Raw genomic sequence first — 17,801 nt, 5'->3', positions numbered from 1 at the left:
TGTTATGTTGCTGGGCTGGTAGGTTCAGTACACAGTGACACGTTTATATGACATTCCTCATATGTCACCTGCTGAATGCTCACCTGTCATTAAAACATGGATCTGTGGTGCTTTAGTGCAATGATCGTTTAATTAATAATAACACTGCAGTATACTGACATTTTATCACCTCAGACTCACAAAATAATTATATTTATTGGACCTGAGTGTATGCCAGACTGTCTAGAAAACTGCACAAAATAGGACCATTAAAAACTCTCATAAAATATTTAGTCAGATTAATACTAGACTACTATTTTTTAATTGTGTGAATAAAAACTACACTGAAAATGAAGAGGCTTCTAACACTAAACAACTACAGTAGGAATCATAATATATTGATATAGAAGTCTTAAATATATACTATATTTTTCTTTTGTTTTTTGCCGTGGATGTATTATAAGAGCTCTTACAATACATCAATGGTTATCTTACTATGATTTCATGATGGATCAATATTTATATCTGCTGTTAACATATAATAAACCAGTAGAGGTCAGTGTTGCCAAGGTTATGGCCATTTTTTTATAGCCAATTTGCCGTCTTACATTTAAGTGTAGGGGTGGATATGGCATTCAGATGCCACATAGCTTACAAGCTATGTGGCATTGATGGTGAAAGTAGGGACAAAGGTGTATTCTCACCCACTTTGTCACACTTTGATTTAATAATTATTGAAATTATGATGTCTAGATTAATATCCTTTATGTTTTTCTTCTGTTATCAGATAAACCAGTTTCAGCTATTTCATAATAAAAGATTGGACTGGAACTCCTGCCTTTATTTATCCGTCCTAACAGACAAACCATTGAACTGCTGATATTCCTGGAACCAGACTATCATTAGGAGATATCAGTATTCCTTCAAGCTAAATATCCTTCACAAGTATTTCTGTTTACTGAACATCATGTTTGTACTTAAAGGAACAAGTAGAACTGTGGAGGAAATTAATAAAAAATAGGCAGCAGACTCTTCTCAGATACATTAAGATAAAATATAGAGCCGTTTTATCTGATCTAATTCTGTATTTAAACCAGCACAACATACTGAACACACGTTATTCAGTTCTTGTAAAAACAACCGCAGACTTGTTGTTACTTTTGTACTTTTATTTGAACTGAGAATCAAAGTTTTCCATCATTAACCACGATCTAAAATCTCCTAACTAAACATTTTTGGCAAAAAACAACTTGCAAATAATTTTGATGACAGACAAACTGACAAAATATAACAAAGCATTAACAGAAAATATCAGAAAACATAATAATTACAAAAGGTACATTCAATTTTTCAAGACAGAAACCTGCTTTCTCTTTGAGTTGGAGCGGCTTTGGGTCCCCCTGAGTTTGACTGTAAATATGACCCGCAGCGCTCCGCCCCTGCAGCCGAAGCCGCAATTATTTAAACACAACATTACTGCAAGAGGGAGAACAAGAGTGAGTCTGTTCATATGCAGACCCGCTTCTGTTTTATCCCTTTAAATTCACATGCTCGGACAGGAACATAATTTCAACATAACACCATTCATGAGATGAAAGACAACAGACAACATCCCAGAGCCTTAATGTGAACGTTACATCTCAACCAACCTCACACACATCATTGATCCAGGTCTACTGCATCTACACTTATCACAAGAATAATAAAAACTGAGGTAGCACTTACAGTACAGCATGTACCTGTATGAACTACTAAAGGCCCAATTCAGAACCTGTATGAGCATTTATTATCATGACATGAAAACACGAACAGATGCATTTTTTGCAAAAAGGGAGGTCAGTATCTTATCACAGGTAAACGTATCTTGATTACAGTATTTCAGATTTAAAAAATAAACATGAGTTTATTTCAGGTTTTATTCAGGTTCTGGACTGGGCCCTTGAAGCGCTAATAATACAGAATGGTAGTGGACCCCCACTTAAATATCAGCTCCACAGCATGAGGGGCAAGTATGAATACTTTTAGGGTTCAAGATAAAACAGAAATGTGACTTCACTGTATCATTAATCGTTTTTTTCTTGAAAGGCAACAAACATTTTTTTAAAAAAAGAAGGAAAATTTGATTTTGTGGAAATAATTGATGATCAAGAAACACAGCGTACTATTCCTCGTAGTACAACACATCATATAACGACAGCGTAGGTATGAGAACATAACACTCAAAGATAGGATGCTTTTAAACTGATCTCTTGCCAATTTGCAACGGTGACCTTTAAAAAAAAAAGAAATCTTTGGTTTACGTTGTTTGCTTTTCAAAAGTTTAACTGATTGTGTCACTTTTCATCCCCAAAATTCCCCTGATTGAATCCTCTACAGAGTCCTCTGATTAAAAAGACAGCCATGTGAAAACATCTGTGCACCCGCTGACCTCTCTAAGGTCTTTCTTATGAGACACAATAATTCAAAACTGCAATAATCTCCATTTGTGAGGCCATTAAAAGCATAAATTATTAATATTAGATCTCATAGGTCACATGTATTTCCTGTAAGAGAAGTATTTTATATCCCACGTGAGGAAATGTACTTAAATACCAACTTTTAGATTATTTTGTAATTATTTTTTACTCATTAACAAGAAGAATCAGTGGGTGCACATTTACATGACTGCACTGTTGCAACACAGATAACTAACCAATATAATATACTGTATTTATCTCTTATAATTTTCACCTACAATGTACAGACATCTGTTTGCAACAGTTTTCGAGGAGCTTTCCGACAGGATCTTTTGGTTTGTGTGCATAATACTGATTATTAATCGTCACTCCGTCCTCCTTGAGTGCCCATGAATCTTGCCAGCACTCCGTCAGAGTTTTAACCCACAACGCTCTACGCTCGCTGTTGTCATGGGTCAAGGCCACTAATGTGCAAGGCTTTGTTTGTGTGAGGGAGCAGCACCTCAACTGATCTCCAAGGCCGCGTTTCATCTTTGGTCTAATGTGTTCGATTATTTCACATTCCTCAGTAACCTTCTGCCAGAGATTAGTTGAGAGACTAAAATAAACTCAGGTAGCAAACAACTATTTGGGTAATAATAGCGCCAAGTCACCGCTGCACATTGGCCGATAATACAAAAACTACTTGGCAGACAAGTGCTAATCTTTATCTACTCTACAGCAAAACAAAGAAAAAAAACTACCTGGAACAAAAGTAACTACAATGTGTACTCAGTAGTACATATCCTCTAACAAAAATATAGATTTTCTTGAAGTTTTATGGTGTTCATTCAATTCTTCACTTTCATCTCTGATTTAACACTTCCATTGCTTTTACTACAATCATTCTTCATGTGTTGCATCCTCATGTGGAGCTTCTCCTTCAGAGGCTTCAGCATCTGAGACGCTTTCCACATTAAGGCCAATTATAAAGCTTTCGGTACCGACATGCAGCTGCAAGCACTTTTGGTGTGTAACTTTTTAACACAAATAAAAAAGGAAAACATTAACAGACAAAACAGACATTTTAGGACCTGAGGAGAAACTACAGAGGAGGGGTTTCCATCTGCGGGGAGGGCAGCACAGGCGTCTGAGCTACTAGCACACAATGTCAGAGATACATTCATCGCATATCTATTTAGGCAGTTACACACTACAACGGTTTAGTACTGAGAAGATACCCTGTCAGTTCACCATGTAACACTACATGACTTTTCAAATGTACTAAACCTTGTTCCCTGAGTTTAGGAAAACAATTAGACAATAAAATAAATTCTTAAACGAGGTAGTATAAAACAGGAATAGCAAGGGCAGCTGCACATATGAAACAAAAGCAGACATTCATTATTTTCTTTCATACCATTAATCAATAATGGACAGAAATGAAGAAAAACTCTTAATAATACTGGCTCGTCACCTCAGCAACGCCTGAGGAGATAAATAACTAACTGTATGTGTGTTTTACATTCGAGAGGAGACCTTCAGAGCTTTAAGTGAGAGCTGCAGTGCCCTTACTATCCTGTAAATCAGAACAAAGTAAGAGAAAAAGACAAAAGTGGGACGACAATCAGAAAAAAAAGTCATCAGGAAGTATCAAATGTTATGTAACTGAAGCATACCATCACATAACGTAGGTATAAGTAGTTATTAAATATACAGTGGAGGTTTACCTGCAGGCAAACCGAGGTAGATAATCAGCGAAAAAGGACTCACGGTTTCCCTTCGCTCCAGTGATAAACTCTTAAATAATGTCAGAAATTTCACTTTTTCACATTTTTTTAAACATTCATGGTGGGTGAGATTTTTTTTTTTTTCAAAAAACATACACACACAAATAAAGAGAGAGAGAGGAAAAAAAAGACATTCACTGAAAGAAAAACAAAGAAAGAAATTCTGTGACCAACACTTCACATGGCAAAAGGCCTTTGTTGGCTTCCTGTTCATTGTGTGTTGGAACAAAAGATGAAGGTTAAAAAAAAAAGGTGTCTCTTTGTTACTCTCTCATACAAACAGTCCTGTCACACTAACATTCAGGCCAGCGGTATACTTGCTACGGAAAAAGCTGTGTGGATTAAGTTTAGACAAATCCTTCCTTGTTGAGTTTGTCTGGAGATTTTTGACCGGTTTCTAAATCCTCTTTTTCTCTCCTTAGTCGTGTTTTCTTGAGTGTTTGTCACCATGATTTCCTGTTTAATCTTTGTGTCCCCTCACTGGCATGAAGTGTAAATAAACTGATAATATGAAATGTCTATGAGAGGATTTCAGTTGTTTCGACTTTGTTGCAAGTAAACCGCCACCTTCACATGCAAACTCACACACACAAACTCACACACTTAGAGAGAGAGAGCATACTGGGAGCTGCTCTGGGCTTCATGATGACAGACGCCGTTCTCCACAGGCTGCACAAACTTCAGGTCAGTCTGACTTTCTTCCATCAACTCACTCTTCTTTTCAGCAGGGCCGCTGCAGTCTGAGCCTCCGCTGTCCTCTGCCGACAGAGATGGCGGGCGGCTGCCGGGAGTAGACGACAGGTTGGTCATCTCCGTCTCGTCGTGAGAGTAACGACCTGAGTCGCCGGTCGCGTGGCTGCCCTCGCTGGTGGAAGAGCCCTCTGAATCTCCGGGACGCCCGAGCAGAGCATGCAGGGTGGAGGGCTGGTCCGGAGACAACTCCTCTTCGTAGGTCAGCACGGTGGTGCCGGGCTGGAAGCAGGCGGTGCCGTGTCTCATATTCTGCAGCACAGAAAAGATGTTGCCGCAGTTAGTCTGAATGTAAAAGGCTCCGTAGTATTAATGCAGATAGCTGCAACCAAAAAACACAAAAGATCTCATGCTGCCTTCACATGTTATCATGTGAGTTGGAATATCAAGTGGGAGCTGAAACAATTCTGCTCTGATGTTTATTCTCTCTAATGTTCTTCCTCAAAGTCCCGTCTAAATTCATTACTCACCTTAAGTGCTTCCATTCCTCTTAACTGGTTGCAAAAAAGATAAATAACACTGTCAAAGTAACATTTCCCAGTAAGACCCAACCTCTAAACCCTCCTGACATCCTCAATTTGTCTAATCTGGAGTTAAACAAATGTGAAAATGAGAAAACAGAGCTTCTGAAGACTTGTTAAAATTCACTCATTACTTTCAGCACTGAAATATTTTTTTGGCCCAAATTTAACTAGTTAAACTAGATTTTATTAAGTTTATTCCCAGATAGTACCTCCATAGTACTACCTCCAACAAACACCACAATATGTATAGTTCACCTAATAGTTGGCAAAACAGGTAGGATGTTAATGCAGCCAGGGCACAAAATTTGCACCAGCCAAATGCTGGTAAGTGGCTGGTAGATTTGCTTCACTCACCAGCCAAAAAACTATGGTGGTCTATTGAGAAGCTGGTAAAATTTATAAACAGGGAATAAGCAAAGGATCGTAGGGATTTTTTAAAAATCAAACCAAACCAAAAACTGCCGATGACAATTCAACAGACAGGACTCATTTTCAGTCTTACCTGCACCACTTTACTGTCCTTTTTCCCATTACTGTTGAAGGGAAACCATTTCTTTTTCCTTTCATTGTTGGGCTTAACAGGACCGAGAGAATTGATAATGAGATTTGATCCACCCTACAAGAGAAAACACACCTTTTTAAGTATGGAAAAAGGTATCTGAGAGTACTGTAATTTGTAAGATGTGATGTTAAACATACTTTTCTCTGTAATATGAATATGACTGAAAGTGAAAGTGAATTTTAATACAACTACATGTTATGTGGTTTTGATGAACTTACATTAGTGTCCACAGACTTTGTTGACAATTAAATTTCACAGCTAATGTTCTGATATTAGTATTATTTATTATTTATAATTTAATTTGTTTTAAAAAGATGAATAATTCTATTTCATAACTTTCCAAAGCTTTTCCATGAGCATATGCTGTACTCAGTGTTAAGCACCTTGGCATCAATGAAATGGTTTTGACTCATCATGGGCACGGTCACATCAGCGCTCTCAGCTTGTCCCTCAGAGGCCGGAAGTCCTACAGCTGACGCAGGTGTGCTCACTCCTTCCCTGTACATTTTAACAGCGGAGGATTTCCTGCAGGGAAACAAATGTGATGTCACCACAGGCGGAGGATACTCGAGGAAACTCGGCTATGGTTGCCAAAGAAACAATATGTATGGGCCCCCATTTCTGTCACTGTGCTCACACACACTGAATACCTGTTTTTGCCTCTGCAGACGATGATGAAAGCGCAGATGATGATGCAGATGAATGCGATACAGACTCCCACAGTGATCCCCGTCATTGACTTTTGGTCCAGGTGGTAGAAACCATCAGAGAAGACTGTGAAGTGTGAGAAAATGTCAGATTATCCCTGTGATTGCCAAATTATAGATTCATTAAGTAACTTCATCCCCGATAGAAAAGACATCAGGTCTAAAAGATATTTAGTGATTCTGTCAGAATGATGTTCGTGTTTCTGACCTGTTGAGTGTGTGGAGCCATGGGAGAGCCGAGGATCAAGACCAGAAGAGTGATCTGCTCGTACTGTCAGCTCCACCGTGTGAGAAAACGGTCCGTCGCCCATGTTGTTGGATGCAGAGACTTTCACAAAGTAGATCTGTCCAGGCTTCAGGTTCTCAAGTAGTGCCATGGTGATGCTCCCTGTCAGTGAGATTCAACTCATTCAGATTTTCCCTTATTTACTGGTGTTTTATCAAGGTGTCTGCAGGCCTCATGTATAAACAATGAAAACAGCAAAGTTCTTTGTTTTATATCCACAGTTTCTGTTTTGGCTTCATACAAAGTTAGAGTCTAAAATTACCTACTAGATGAACATTTATAACTTAACGTCTGTGAAACCAAAGGCGACAGTACCCAAAAATATTTGGACAGGTTAAGAATGTCATTAAGAAATCTAGTTTTCACCTTAGAAATAGTAGTGGTAACTCAAGGTTCACTTACTAGCTTTTTCCTTCACTTTCAATTGTATCCATACTCCCATTTAATACTTGGGTCACGTGACGACAAGTGAACCTCTGGAAAAGCTATTAAGTGGACCTAGAGTTAAGATTATTTTGTCAAAATCTACTCAATTTGTAAGGGATCGTAAGGACACATTATGTAATCAATCTAAAACTCACAAATATTTGTAACAAAATGCAGTTGTTTTTAAAAACTACAAGTCAATTAACGAGAAAATAAAGAGATATTTATTTAGGGTAAAATATCTGAGGACAGAGTGTGGTGGAAGCTGTTTTTGATCACATACTGAAGACGGCATATAGCGGTAATATTTTACATGTAAATATTGTTAAATATTGTTAAGATTGTTAACATGGAGGAATATCTTGAATAAATATTGTAATTCTGTTACTGTAGAGACACACAAACATCTCTGCTGACTTCTCAGTCCGATCACTCAGCTGAAGAAGAACAGGACTTTTGTAATGCAGTGAAAAAAAAAAAAAAAACCAATCCTTGTAGCTGAGAGCAGTTTCTGAGGGGAAGGGTGGGGGGTCAGGAGATCAGGGCCATACACATTCCCTTATCCAGTACCACCCAGTCTCCACACCACCAGGGTCCCAGCAGAAACTGAAGGGGGGTGGGTGTTCGGTTTGAGGTGATAGGGGGCTGGGCTGGAGGGGCTTTGTGAACGGCTTCACTTTTGACCCCTTCACCAGTGGCAAAGGAGGGATTGTGTGTCTTTATTGTGTTTCCTGGGGTCATCTGCTCCTAAAAACACCTATGCTGTCCAGAGACCAGATACAACAACAGCTGTATGGCCACTAATGGTTGTTACGAAGAGAAACGTGTCTTTTAACTTCCAACTATTTTGACTTTTGAAAATTATCCACAAGAAGTTTTATACTTTCTGGATTAAACTACAAAAATACTTTTTCTCACCTACATTTCATCCCTGTGAGCTTTTCATTCAAAGGTTATTTTATGTTGAACACAATTCTCACTGTAACACTGTAACAATTTCAGGCGAATCTCTGATTTGATAATTGTATTTGTCTATTTGAGACACACATCTTGGTACTAAACACTGGTACGCTTGTGAGCTGTATTTATATATAGATATGGTTCAAAAGGACCTTTGTGTGAATTAAGTCAATAAGAAAGTAAATCAAAGTCTTTGCTGTAATCACATTAAACCTCTAAACTGGTCTCTTATCAGTAAGACAAAATAAGTGAGCTTGACCTGTCCAAGCACCATTCAGGGATCACAAAGAAATAGATATGGATTGAAGGATGAAATGAGTTACTGATTTCCAATAGATCATTTGTCTGGGACAGGAGGAAGTCTTTGTGAATGGACCCCCCTCTCCTGCACACCTGTATGACCTATCTTTATACGCATCTTACCTTCTCTTTGCAGCACTTGCCATTCCCCGGCTATCCAGGTGTTTCTGGAGGCGTACAGGATTGTGTAACGTGTAACAGCTAAGTTGGGTTCTTCTGGGGGCTTCCACGAAACCAGCGCTGTGTCCTCCTCGATCAGAGTCACTTTTACGTTGGAAGGAGGCAGCATGGGAGCTGGGAGGGGATGGACGAAAAGAACAAAGTCAAATAAAATACCATGGATACAACAACAGAATACAAGGTGTCTTCTCATAACTCTGAGCAGCTTCAGCATTTGAAAATCAAACAATTTGTGAAGAAATAATATAATTTTCCCTAATTCTTACTAACGGAAATGTTTTTTGCACTCACCTTCAGGGAAAGTGCTCTGATAGACCACAGGACTCCAGGGGCTGGACAACTGGTCAATATGAAGGCGAATGGCAAATTCATACTTGGTGTTGGGCTCAAGATCTCGCACCAGAAGGCTCTGCTGATTCCTGTAGATGAAAGAGGTTAAAGAAACACAGAAGATTAAAGGGCCAGTTCACTAAAAATATATATATTTGCTCCTTAGAGAAGGATGTATCCACACAAATGTATGTTCAGTGTGATTTGCTTTGAGGTTTGGATATATTTGTTGTGTAGGTTACCTTTATGAAATGCATTTAAGGGCATTTGACACCAAAAAAATACATTCAGGTCCTTCAGTCTCTCGAAATATTTTGATGCTCTTATTACATTTAATAGTGTTTTTGGAGAACTTTCCCTTTAATAACAATTCTTGCCCAGCAGATGGTGATATGGAGTTGTGCTGACAGTGAGGGGAAAGAAACAACAAAGAGCTGTTGGTGACCTGTAAACTTTCCCCAACAAGTTTGGGGGAAGAATCTGTTGTTACAGTAAGTGTTAAGTGTTGTAAATAACACAGCTGACTGTAGCCTGTGATAATCAAACTGCTGCTGAAACGTCAAGTGACTGTTAATCAACCATCATAAAGTAAGCTGCACAGAACACATGATTACATGTGTTACATCTGGTTTTGCTTGATACCTTTCTTTCCAAACAGGAAAGTAACACGCAGTATTCTCCACAGATTGATTAAAACACGGTTCTGTGTCTACTGAAAAGGTAAATAGACACATGGAACAGCTTTATAAGGCCATTTTGTGTCAAACGTGTGAGTGATGTTCAGCTTGTTGTGGAGTTCTGCCCACAAGTAGACATAAGTAGATATTAAAGAGAAATCCTCACGTCTGCAGGTAGAGCACCAGGGAGGCGTTCTGCAGGCCGACGGGGTTGCAGCGGACAGTGTAGTTGACTGAATTGCTGGAGGTGAAAGCTGGTCGGCCCCAGTGCAGAAACACGGCGGTTGAGCTGTTGGTCTTGGCATAAACGTTGTGTGGAGGTGGTGGAGGAGGCACCAGGCGATCTCGAACAGCTGAGAAATACATTGATAATGATGTTATTTTTCCCACTTTGGGTAAGTACAAACAACACCATCATGCCTGAGACGCAGTGAAAAACGTCTTCAAGTATTTTATTGGGACCTACAGACACATCCAGGGGTGCTGATGGTCTGGTCTGCCTGGTAGCCATCTCCGACGAAGTTATAAGCCAGAAGCTTCACGTGGTATTTCTTCCTTGGGTCTAAAGTTAAAAGAGAGAAACCAAAATGTCTAAATAAATCATATCAGAGACAGAAGAAACACACACAAAGTAGATCAATCTATGTGCACCCACAGAAATTTCTGCTCATCGTCACTCTGCACTCAATGTACTAATTCAGAACGGGCCCTAACATCAGGACAGATGGCAGCGTGATCCCTTCAACCAACAGGAAGCAGGGGTGATACATAAAAGGGACCTGGACTGTGTAGGTGTGGGGTCAGTGAGGTTTTTGGGGTTTGATGGCGTGGTGGGAACGAGAGGTAAGGCAGTGCTGATGCTCAGTGCTGCAAGTCCCTTTGGTCAGTTTCTGCACCTCTCAGGGCAGCAGAACAGAGGAGCTCGACCATCCATCACCCTGTCACCCTGAGTCTTTTCAGAAGGCCCCTTCTCGAACCCCAGTCAGGCCTGCTGGTCAGTGGCCACTCCTATTCAGGTCAAGATTCTGGGGGTTAAATTGACGGACGAAATCCCCTGGGAGGGACATCGGTGATGGTCAACAGCAGTTGCATGCCTCTGTGACCCTGATGACCCTGGTCTGAACAATAGCCATCTGACCAAATGTCCCTTTCACCCCGAAAAGCATAATAATCAAGGTCTAATTTAGATAGTGCATTCAATATAAATATTGCAACTAATGTACTAATATGCACACTGATCCCCAATGTAAACTTTTAAAGTCTTAGTAAGGTTTAGATAAGTGAGAGGTTTTGGATTCACTCTAGCTCAGTATCTTCCAGGCATGTGGGTTAAGGAAACACCTACTGAACTATATGACTCAAATATAAACACAAGCATTTTGCACAAGTTAACACAAAATCAATCTTTACCCTCATTAATGTTATTACAGTCTGTTCTCCAGGAAACCGCAGTCCTCTATATCATGCTATGAGACATTTAGGGGCTTGAGAGAAGTGGGATCAGACCACAGGAGATGAATTTGTGACAGTGGAGGTAGAGATGTTTAGGAGGGCTGGAGTCAAGCTACTTGCACCCCCATGCAGCCCTGAGGAGTTTCACTGGAGCCAGACCAGGGCCAGCAGGTCAGGCCGAGATAAAACTCTGAAAAAATCTGAGGTCATGGGTGGGGAATATGAGATGAGCCTCTTTTTTTTTTGCACAGGGATTCTCACTGCTTACACCTAAAATGGCTGTTAAACAATGACAATTAAGAAAATGAGAGAAGCATAACAGTAAATCACCAAGATAAACATGATCATACATTTCTGAAAAAAAAATCTCTGTGCAGAGTAGATTAATGATCACCATGTATGCCAAGACTAAGTAGAGAGATGATGAATGAAATGAAGTAACTTTTCTTGATATATTTCTATTCCTGCTGCAGAAGATGAATAAAAAATGCCTGCAGTGTTGTACAATGTCCACCTTGTTTTTCAGGGTTCCTGCAGAGTTTGTTAGGCCACCTCTAAAGATGAGCATATAGTATGCACCTCTAACCAGCCCCACAATACAATGGGCCTGCCGTAATTATGCGAGAGAGGAGCTCTGAGAGGGGGAAGCTGTGACATCTGGGCCACGACCTTTGACATGGAATCTGGGCAAGCTAAATCCTGCAAAAGGAGGGGCTTTAGGGCTCTCTGTGAAGGGGGAGGGTCAAGCAGAGGAAGTGAGTGGAAAAACAGGGAAACGCCAAGAGTCAAAATAAAATGCCACTTAATAGGTGATGACGCAGCTTTCTGATAAGAGAAAAGTCAGCACACGGGTTCGAGTGTCACTCACACACACCTGATGCTCTCTTAAAACATTACGTGACTTAAATCATAAATGGTGATATTACTTATCGATCCATAACATACATTCCTTAAAAGAGACTTTTATCCCGATGTACACAATCTCTGCCACAGTTCAGAAAACAGTTTACATTCTTCGGCTGATGTGGATTCAAATAACAATATGTTAATGTATAATGTTTTTCCATTGGACTCTGATATTAGGGCTGCAACTAGCTGATTTTTTTCCATTATCAATTAATCTGTTGATAATTTTTTTTAATTAAATGATTAGTTGTTCTAATAATCTAAAACATAGTAATAAATGCCAAACACAAGTTGACGTCTTGAAATATCTCACCAACAGTCCCAAACCCAAAGATATTCAATCAAGAGTATGAAAAACACAGAAAATCTGCAAACATTCACATATTTTAACAGCTGCAACTAGTAAATAATTGGTATGTTTGATTAATTTAATGTCCAGAAGATTAATCAATAAACAAAACTGCTGCCAATAAATTTTTCTGTCAATTAAGTGATAAATTCATGAAGTGAATTGTTTCAGTAATAGCTGATAAAGCGTTGGACACAGGACTAGAGACAGATTATATGTGCTGTCCTCTGCTTTAGTCCTCCAGTGAAGACATTTTCATGTCCTTCCCACTGGGATAAATCTCACATAGCGTTACTCCCATAAATTATGTTGTTTGTATTAAAGGGCATATTTGAGCCATTTGTGGTCACCCCCTTTTTTTTTTACAGCCAAAATGCAGATCCTGTTGGCCCCTGAGGTTTTGTTCTGCCCTGCAAAAGGCCCCCCAGGCCGAAGCAAGCCAGTCCTGAACAGGGGCCATAAATGTCAACTCCCACATGAACCCGCACACCAGCATCTATCATTTCTCTCTCTCTCTCTCCTCCCCCTCTCTCTCCCTCTCACACAAATCAACACACTGACACACACACGAAAAGTAAGTACAAAATGACCTTTCAAACGCTGGCCAGAATGCAAATCTAGTTTCCACACCAGTCATGCTTTACCTTGAGTTTCATCAAAGGAGTGGACAAGATGCAGGACGGCCTGCAGCTGTGAGATAAATCTACAGTTGTGTGCACAGCGCTGCCTGGTGCCAACAGGTATGAGAGGTATTTAAGCCCCGACCACGACTACATGTTCTTGTCATGGGCCAAGCAGAGAATACACAAGCGAGGAAAGGTCACATCACTGTCATTTATACCCAACTGGAGCCTCTGAAACACATTCCTGTCTCTCAGGGTGTGCTTTCAATCATTTGGACCGTCATAAGTGATAATTTAACAGCCAGCACAGAGCAAGTCTTTCTGCGGCTTTACACAGAGCTGAATCAGCAGGATCCAGTTTTGTCAAAGCTGATAGTTTGGAAATCAATGTTATTGGCAACAAAGGGGATGGCTGGTGTGTTCAACAGCACAGAGATTATAGGAAATGCCATTTACAGTACGGGTTTAATTTGCAAAGATCGCCTGCTGAGGAAAATCAACATGCAGCATTTGGTCGTCGTGAGGACACAAAATGTGGCCACTTACATTAGAGCGTCAATGTGCAATGCAGACTGAAAAGAAAAGAACTGCAAAGAAATCTTAAATGTTTATTAACCTAAAATGAAAAATATAATATGTTATACCAGGAGAAGAGCAATATGTACATAAATTACAAACTGATTCACGTTTTCACAGGATTAACTTGTTTCTGCTCATAAATGTAATTTGATGTAATTTGAATAAACCAAAGTCAATGCATTTCAGGGCATTTATGAGTAAATCTCAACATTACTACTGCAGTTTTTATCATTTGATGAGAGAGATAAACTAAGCAGAGACAATTACTGCATTTGTTCATAATTAAATAGTCCAATAGTTCATATAAAAACCTCCTAAAATGTATTCACAATGATAATACACAAAGGAATACACGAGTACTTACTACACACCACACTTGTGGAACAGATTACCAGATGATCTACTTTGTGCTCCAACTGTTTAAAAGTAGCCTTGAAAGCCTTTAATCTTCTGCTGCCTTCTAGTTTTGCCTCTAAATTTGTATACCTGCTCTTTAATTCAGTTAAAGTTTGTTTTCAATCCCCTTTAAATGTTTGTATGTAAAGCACTTTGTGTATGGATTCTGCTAGATAAATAAATTTGCATACCTTTAAGTAGTGGTGCTGCTTTAACAACAGCAAGAAGTGATACTAATGTCTTGAAAAAGGAAGTAATAATTGGTAAAAGCTTTAAAGCTGTTTCGTCAGATCCCACCTGGCACAGCAGGGTTTTCTCTGCTGCAGGATGTGTTGCCACACAGGAGGCCAGATGCTGCATTTTACACCTCGCTCCTTATGCACAGTGCTGCGGCTAATTCATGAGAAAGAAATCTCAGAACTGCAAGATAGTGAGCTCACAAGACACACTCATTGTTTGGCCTACAGCTCAGTTGGTGAGAGGCTGCATTTCCTTTAAGTCTTGGCTAATAAACTATCTTTGTGGCTCTTGAAGCCAAACACAATGAGAGTCTTTGATGTCAATGCTCCTCCAGCAACACTGCTCAAAGCAGTCATAAAACACATAATAAATCTGCCTCCACAAAACAGCTTCCCTCTCTTCCAAACACAGCCCTGCAAAGCTCCTTTATCAAAGAGGAACAAAAAGATTCTTTTTATTTATCTTAAGCTCTATTTTTGATGTCACTAATTTTACTGAGTGGCTTAATATTTATTAGCAGAGTTTCTCCTGTTCATTTAATTTATTCAATATTCAAAACAATCTCATGAAGCAAGAGCAAAGATAAAAAAACACTCTGGTGACTTAAAAACTGCATACCTCTCAATATTAATACACATCAATACAAAACAAAATTTAATCAATAAAAAACACAAATGAAACTGAAATTAGAGGTATTTTCGCAGTTACTCCTTTCTGTCAAAAACCAAATATACTATTAACACCAGATTTGGCTTTATATTTTGCTTACTTCGTTTAGCTGTTATTGTCATTTTACCATTAAAAGTGTCTTATTACTGGTGTCAGTATTATTAGTAGAAACTGGACAAGTAGGGTAGTATATGTTTAGCAGCATTAGCACTAAAAGTACTAGTATCTCAAACCAAAAAACTAAATTAAAAAGTCTGCACCAGTTAGAGTTTACACCTATAGTAATTTATTGTGCCTCCTCGTCTTTCTTTCTGATCCTGTTCAAGCTTCCTGATTTACAAGTCAGCTGCTGGCCACCTGGTTGACCCCCTCTGGCCACAGATGGTCAGTTGTCCAGTGCATTGGCCTGAGACCTCTTTTCTTTCTCAAAAAAAAAAAAAGCCAAAATGAATCTGACCTAAAGGCCAGAAGAGCTGTGATATGCCTGGAACACCATCCAGCAGCTGCTGAAAAGACACACACACTGAAATCCTGCACAGAGGTTGGGAGGTCATGGAAGTGGGATGTGTTGCTGTTCTGTTCCACGCCTAATGAACCTCTGCTCGACACATGACAAGACTTAAGCCAATTAATCACTTACGAGTTTGGCTGTCAATAGATGCTGCTGCTGGTTTTAACTGACTGTGTCCACTGGAAACTATTTTTTAAATATTTAGTTTTAATACAAAAAACTCTTTGTAAAGATAGGTAGGCAGGTACATGCTAAAATCCATCAATGTGGACACATTTCTCTCTTTGCTGTACTTCATAAACTCTCATATGTGAACTTTAGCTGCCTAATCACCAACCATAATCATCATATTAAACATAATCAATTATGCTAGGAAAGCCATTTATGATGCTAATTAAGGAGTTACATAGCTAAATATTCTGCCAACATACTTTATTTCACATAAAACATGAGCAGTAATGATAGAAACTTGAACATTAAAGCAGTAACAAGTTACAGTCGATTTAAGAAAAGTATTTTTTCTTCAAAAAGATGCAAATCTTGGAAGCAGGATGCTCCAAAATCCTATCAGATCAGTAGTGTTAACATGAAGCTCCTATCATGTGATGTTTCATGTGTTGTAAACAAGAAGACTGTGAAAATACTGAATGATGCCCACTGTAACACAGCAGCAGAAAGTGAACGGAAGTATAAGTATAGTAAGTATAATCTAAAATAATACACCAAATCTGGCAATGCATGAAAAACGACAGTCCTCCCCATCATTTAATGGAGGCAGTGCGTTTATGCTGCAGGAATGGGGATAGCATAGGGCTCAGCAAAAAAACGCAATGGCCATCCAGCAAGAAGTTGAACTGGAATCAACTTTTGCCAAAACGCAACCCAATGTCACGCTGCAATGGCCAATCGCTGAGATGGCCAATCACATACATGAAAACGCAAATTCCTCTTGGATTACTTTGTAATGTGAATGCTGCTATTAAGCTGTTTACCTTGTGATCATCGAGATGAAAGATAAAACAGTTGCCTCTGTGAAACTTTCCAGAGTTGTAAAGTCCTGTCTGTGAGTTTTACAAACTGCTGCGCGGTGTTTTGGCTTCTGATAAGTCCTTAAATGCATTAATCTGTAACTCTAAATCGACTTCCTGGATTGTATTTCATTGTCTCACTGGTAACTCAACAACACACAACACACACCCACCACCGAAGCCCCCGGCGTCGTAGTACTGGATTGCTGGATTTGGTGTGAATGCAGCCTAACTCACCAAGACCTCCAATGGTGTGTGTATGATCCGAGGCACGCAGCTGAACTGGGGCGTTCTCAGGCTGGCTCTCCTCGTGGTAGAAGAGTCGGTATCCTTGCACGATGGCTGAGTTCCTGGGTGCCAACTGCCAGCGCGCTAAAATAGTGGTGCAGTTTAAGGGCTCCAGATGCAGCTCAGGAGCCAGAGGAACTGTAGAGAGAAAAGAGTCACAGAAATACTTTGTATTGATTATGACAATCAGAGATGGATAATAATCCTACAGTAAAAGAGGAAGTGTTCACTGACTTTTCAGGAGCAGGACATAAAAACAAAAACACACCCATCGTTCCGCTATGTGCATCATATGACTGAAGCTTTGCAGAGAACAGGTACTTGTTCTTAGAAGATTTGAATCTCTTCATCAAGCTGTTTCCGGTGTTTAAGTGATGAACAGAAGAGGCTCCTGACCAGGAGTTTTCTTTGAAAAGTGAAACTACCATCTGATGCTCTACCAGCTGTTTCACACTCCGTACAGACCAGAGAGAAACACACTGACAGCTGAGGGAGCAATTTCACACATTTTGTATTTTAGGAACGAACTTTACTGATAGAAGACTCCTGTCCGAGTTTAAACAGGAGACAGAGGGCAATAGAGATGGGCAGGAAAAACGAATCCTCCCCTCCCCCGCCTTGAAGCTTCAGATGTAGCTCTAAACAGCCATATACTCTTTCCCACCCGGAGGCCTGAGTCGCTCCCTTTATGACCCATGACTGAAGCCCTTCCAATGTTACTGACAGTGCGGGGCAAAGGTCACAGAGTAACAAACGTAATGCCTTAACAAGATTATTAGAGCAAGCTCTTCTCTTCGCCGTGTCTCATGGTTTAAACAGAACCGAGGAGTTCATGTTAATTCAACTTTTTGGGT

General features: G+C 39.7%; 1 protein-coding gene across 1 annotated transcript in view; it reads right to left on the bottom strand.

The window, feature by feature from the left end:
- Window positions 1–2,959: 2,959 nt before the first annotated feature.
- prtga (protogenin homolog a (Gallus gallus)) overlaps window positions 2,960–17,801 on the bottom strand; it is a 30,910-nt gene continuing 16,068 nt past the window's right edge. Inside the window, exons 10-19 of the mRNA XM_067590166.1 lie at window positions 16,897–17,085; window positions 10,373–10,468; window positions 10,073–10,259; window positions 9,191–9,318; window positions 8,843–9,013; window positions 6,956–7,135; window positions 6,691–6,814; window positions 6,424–6,565; window positions 5,981–6,094; window positions 2,960–5,206 (exon numbers count right to left, since the gene is read on the bottom strand). Coding sequence (XP_067446267.1) covers window positions 4,808–5,206; window positions 5,981–6,094; window positions 6,424–6,565; window positions 6,691–6,814; window positions 6,956–7,135; window positions 8,843–9,013; window positions 9,191–9,318; window positions 10,073–10,259; window positions 10,373–10,468; window positions 16,897–17,085 — 1,730 coding nt within the window. The 3' untranslated portion in view covers window positions 2,960–4,807. The remainder of the gene's footprint in view (window positions 5,207–5,980; window positions 6,095–6,423; window positions 6,566–6,690; window positions 6,815–6,955; window positions 7,136–8,842; window positions 9,014–9,190; window positions 9,319–10,072; window positions 10,260–10,372; window positions 10,469–16,896; window positions 17,086–17,801) is intronic.

Source organism: Thunnus thynnus, chromosome 1 (genome assembly GCF_963924715.1).
Source record: "Thunnus thynnus chromosome 1, fThuThy2.1, whole genome shotgun sequence".
NCBI lineage: Eukaryota > Metazoa > Chordata > Actinopteri > Scombriformes > Scombridae > Thunnus > Thunnus thynnus.
This window is presented reverse-complemented; position numbering and strand designations above follow the sequence as displayed.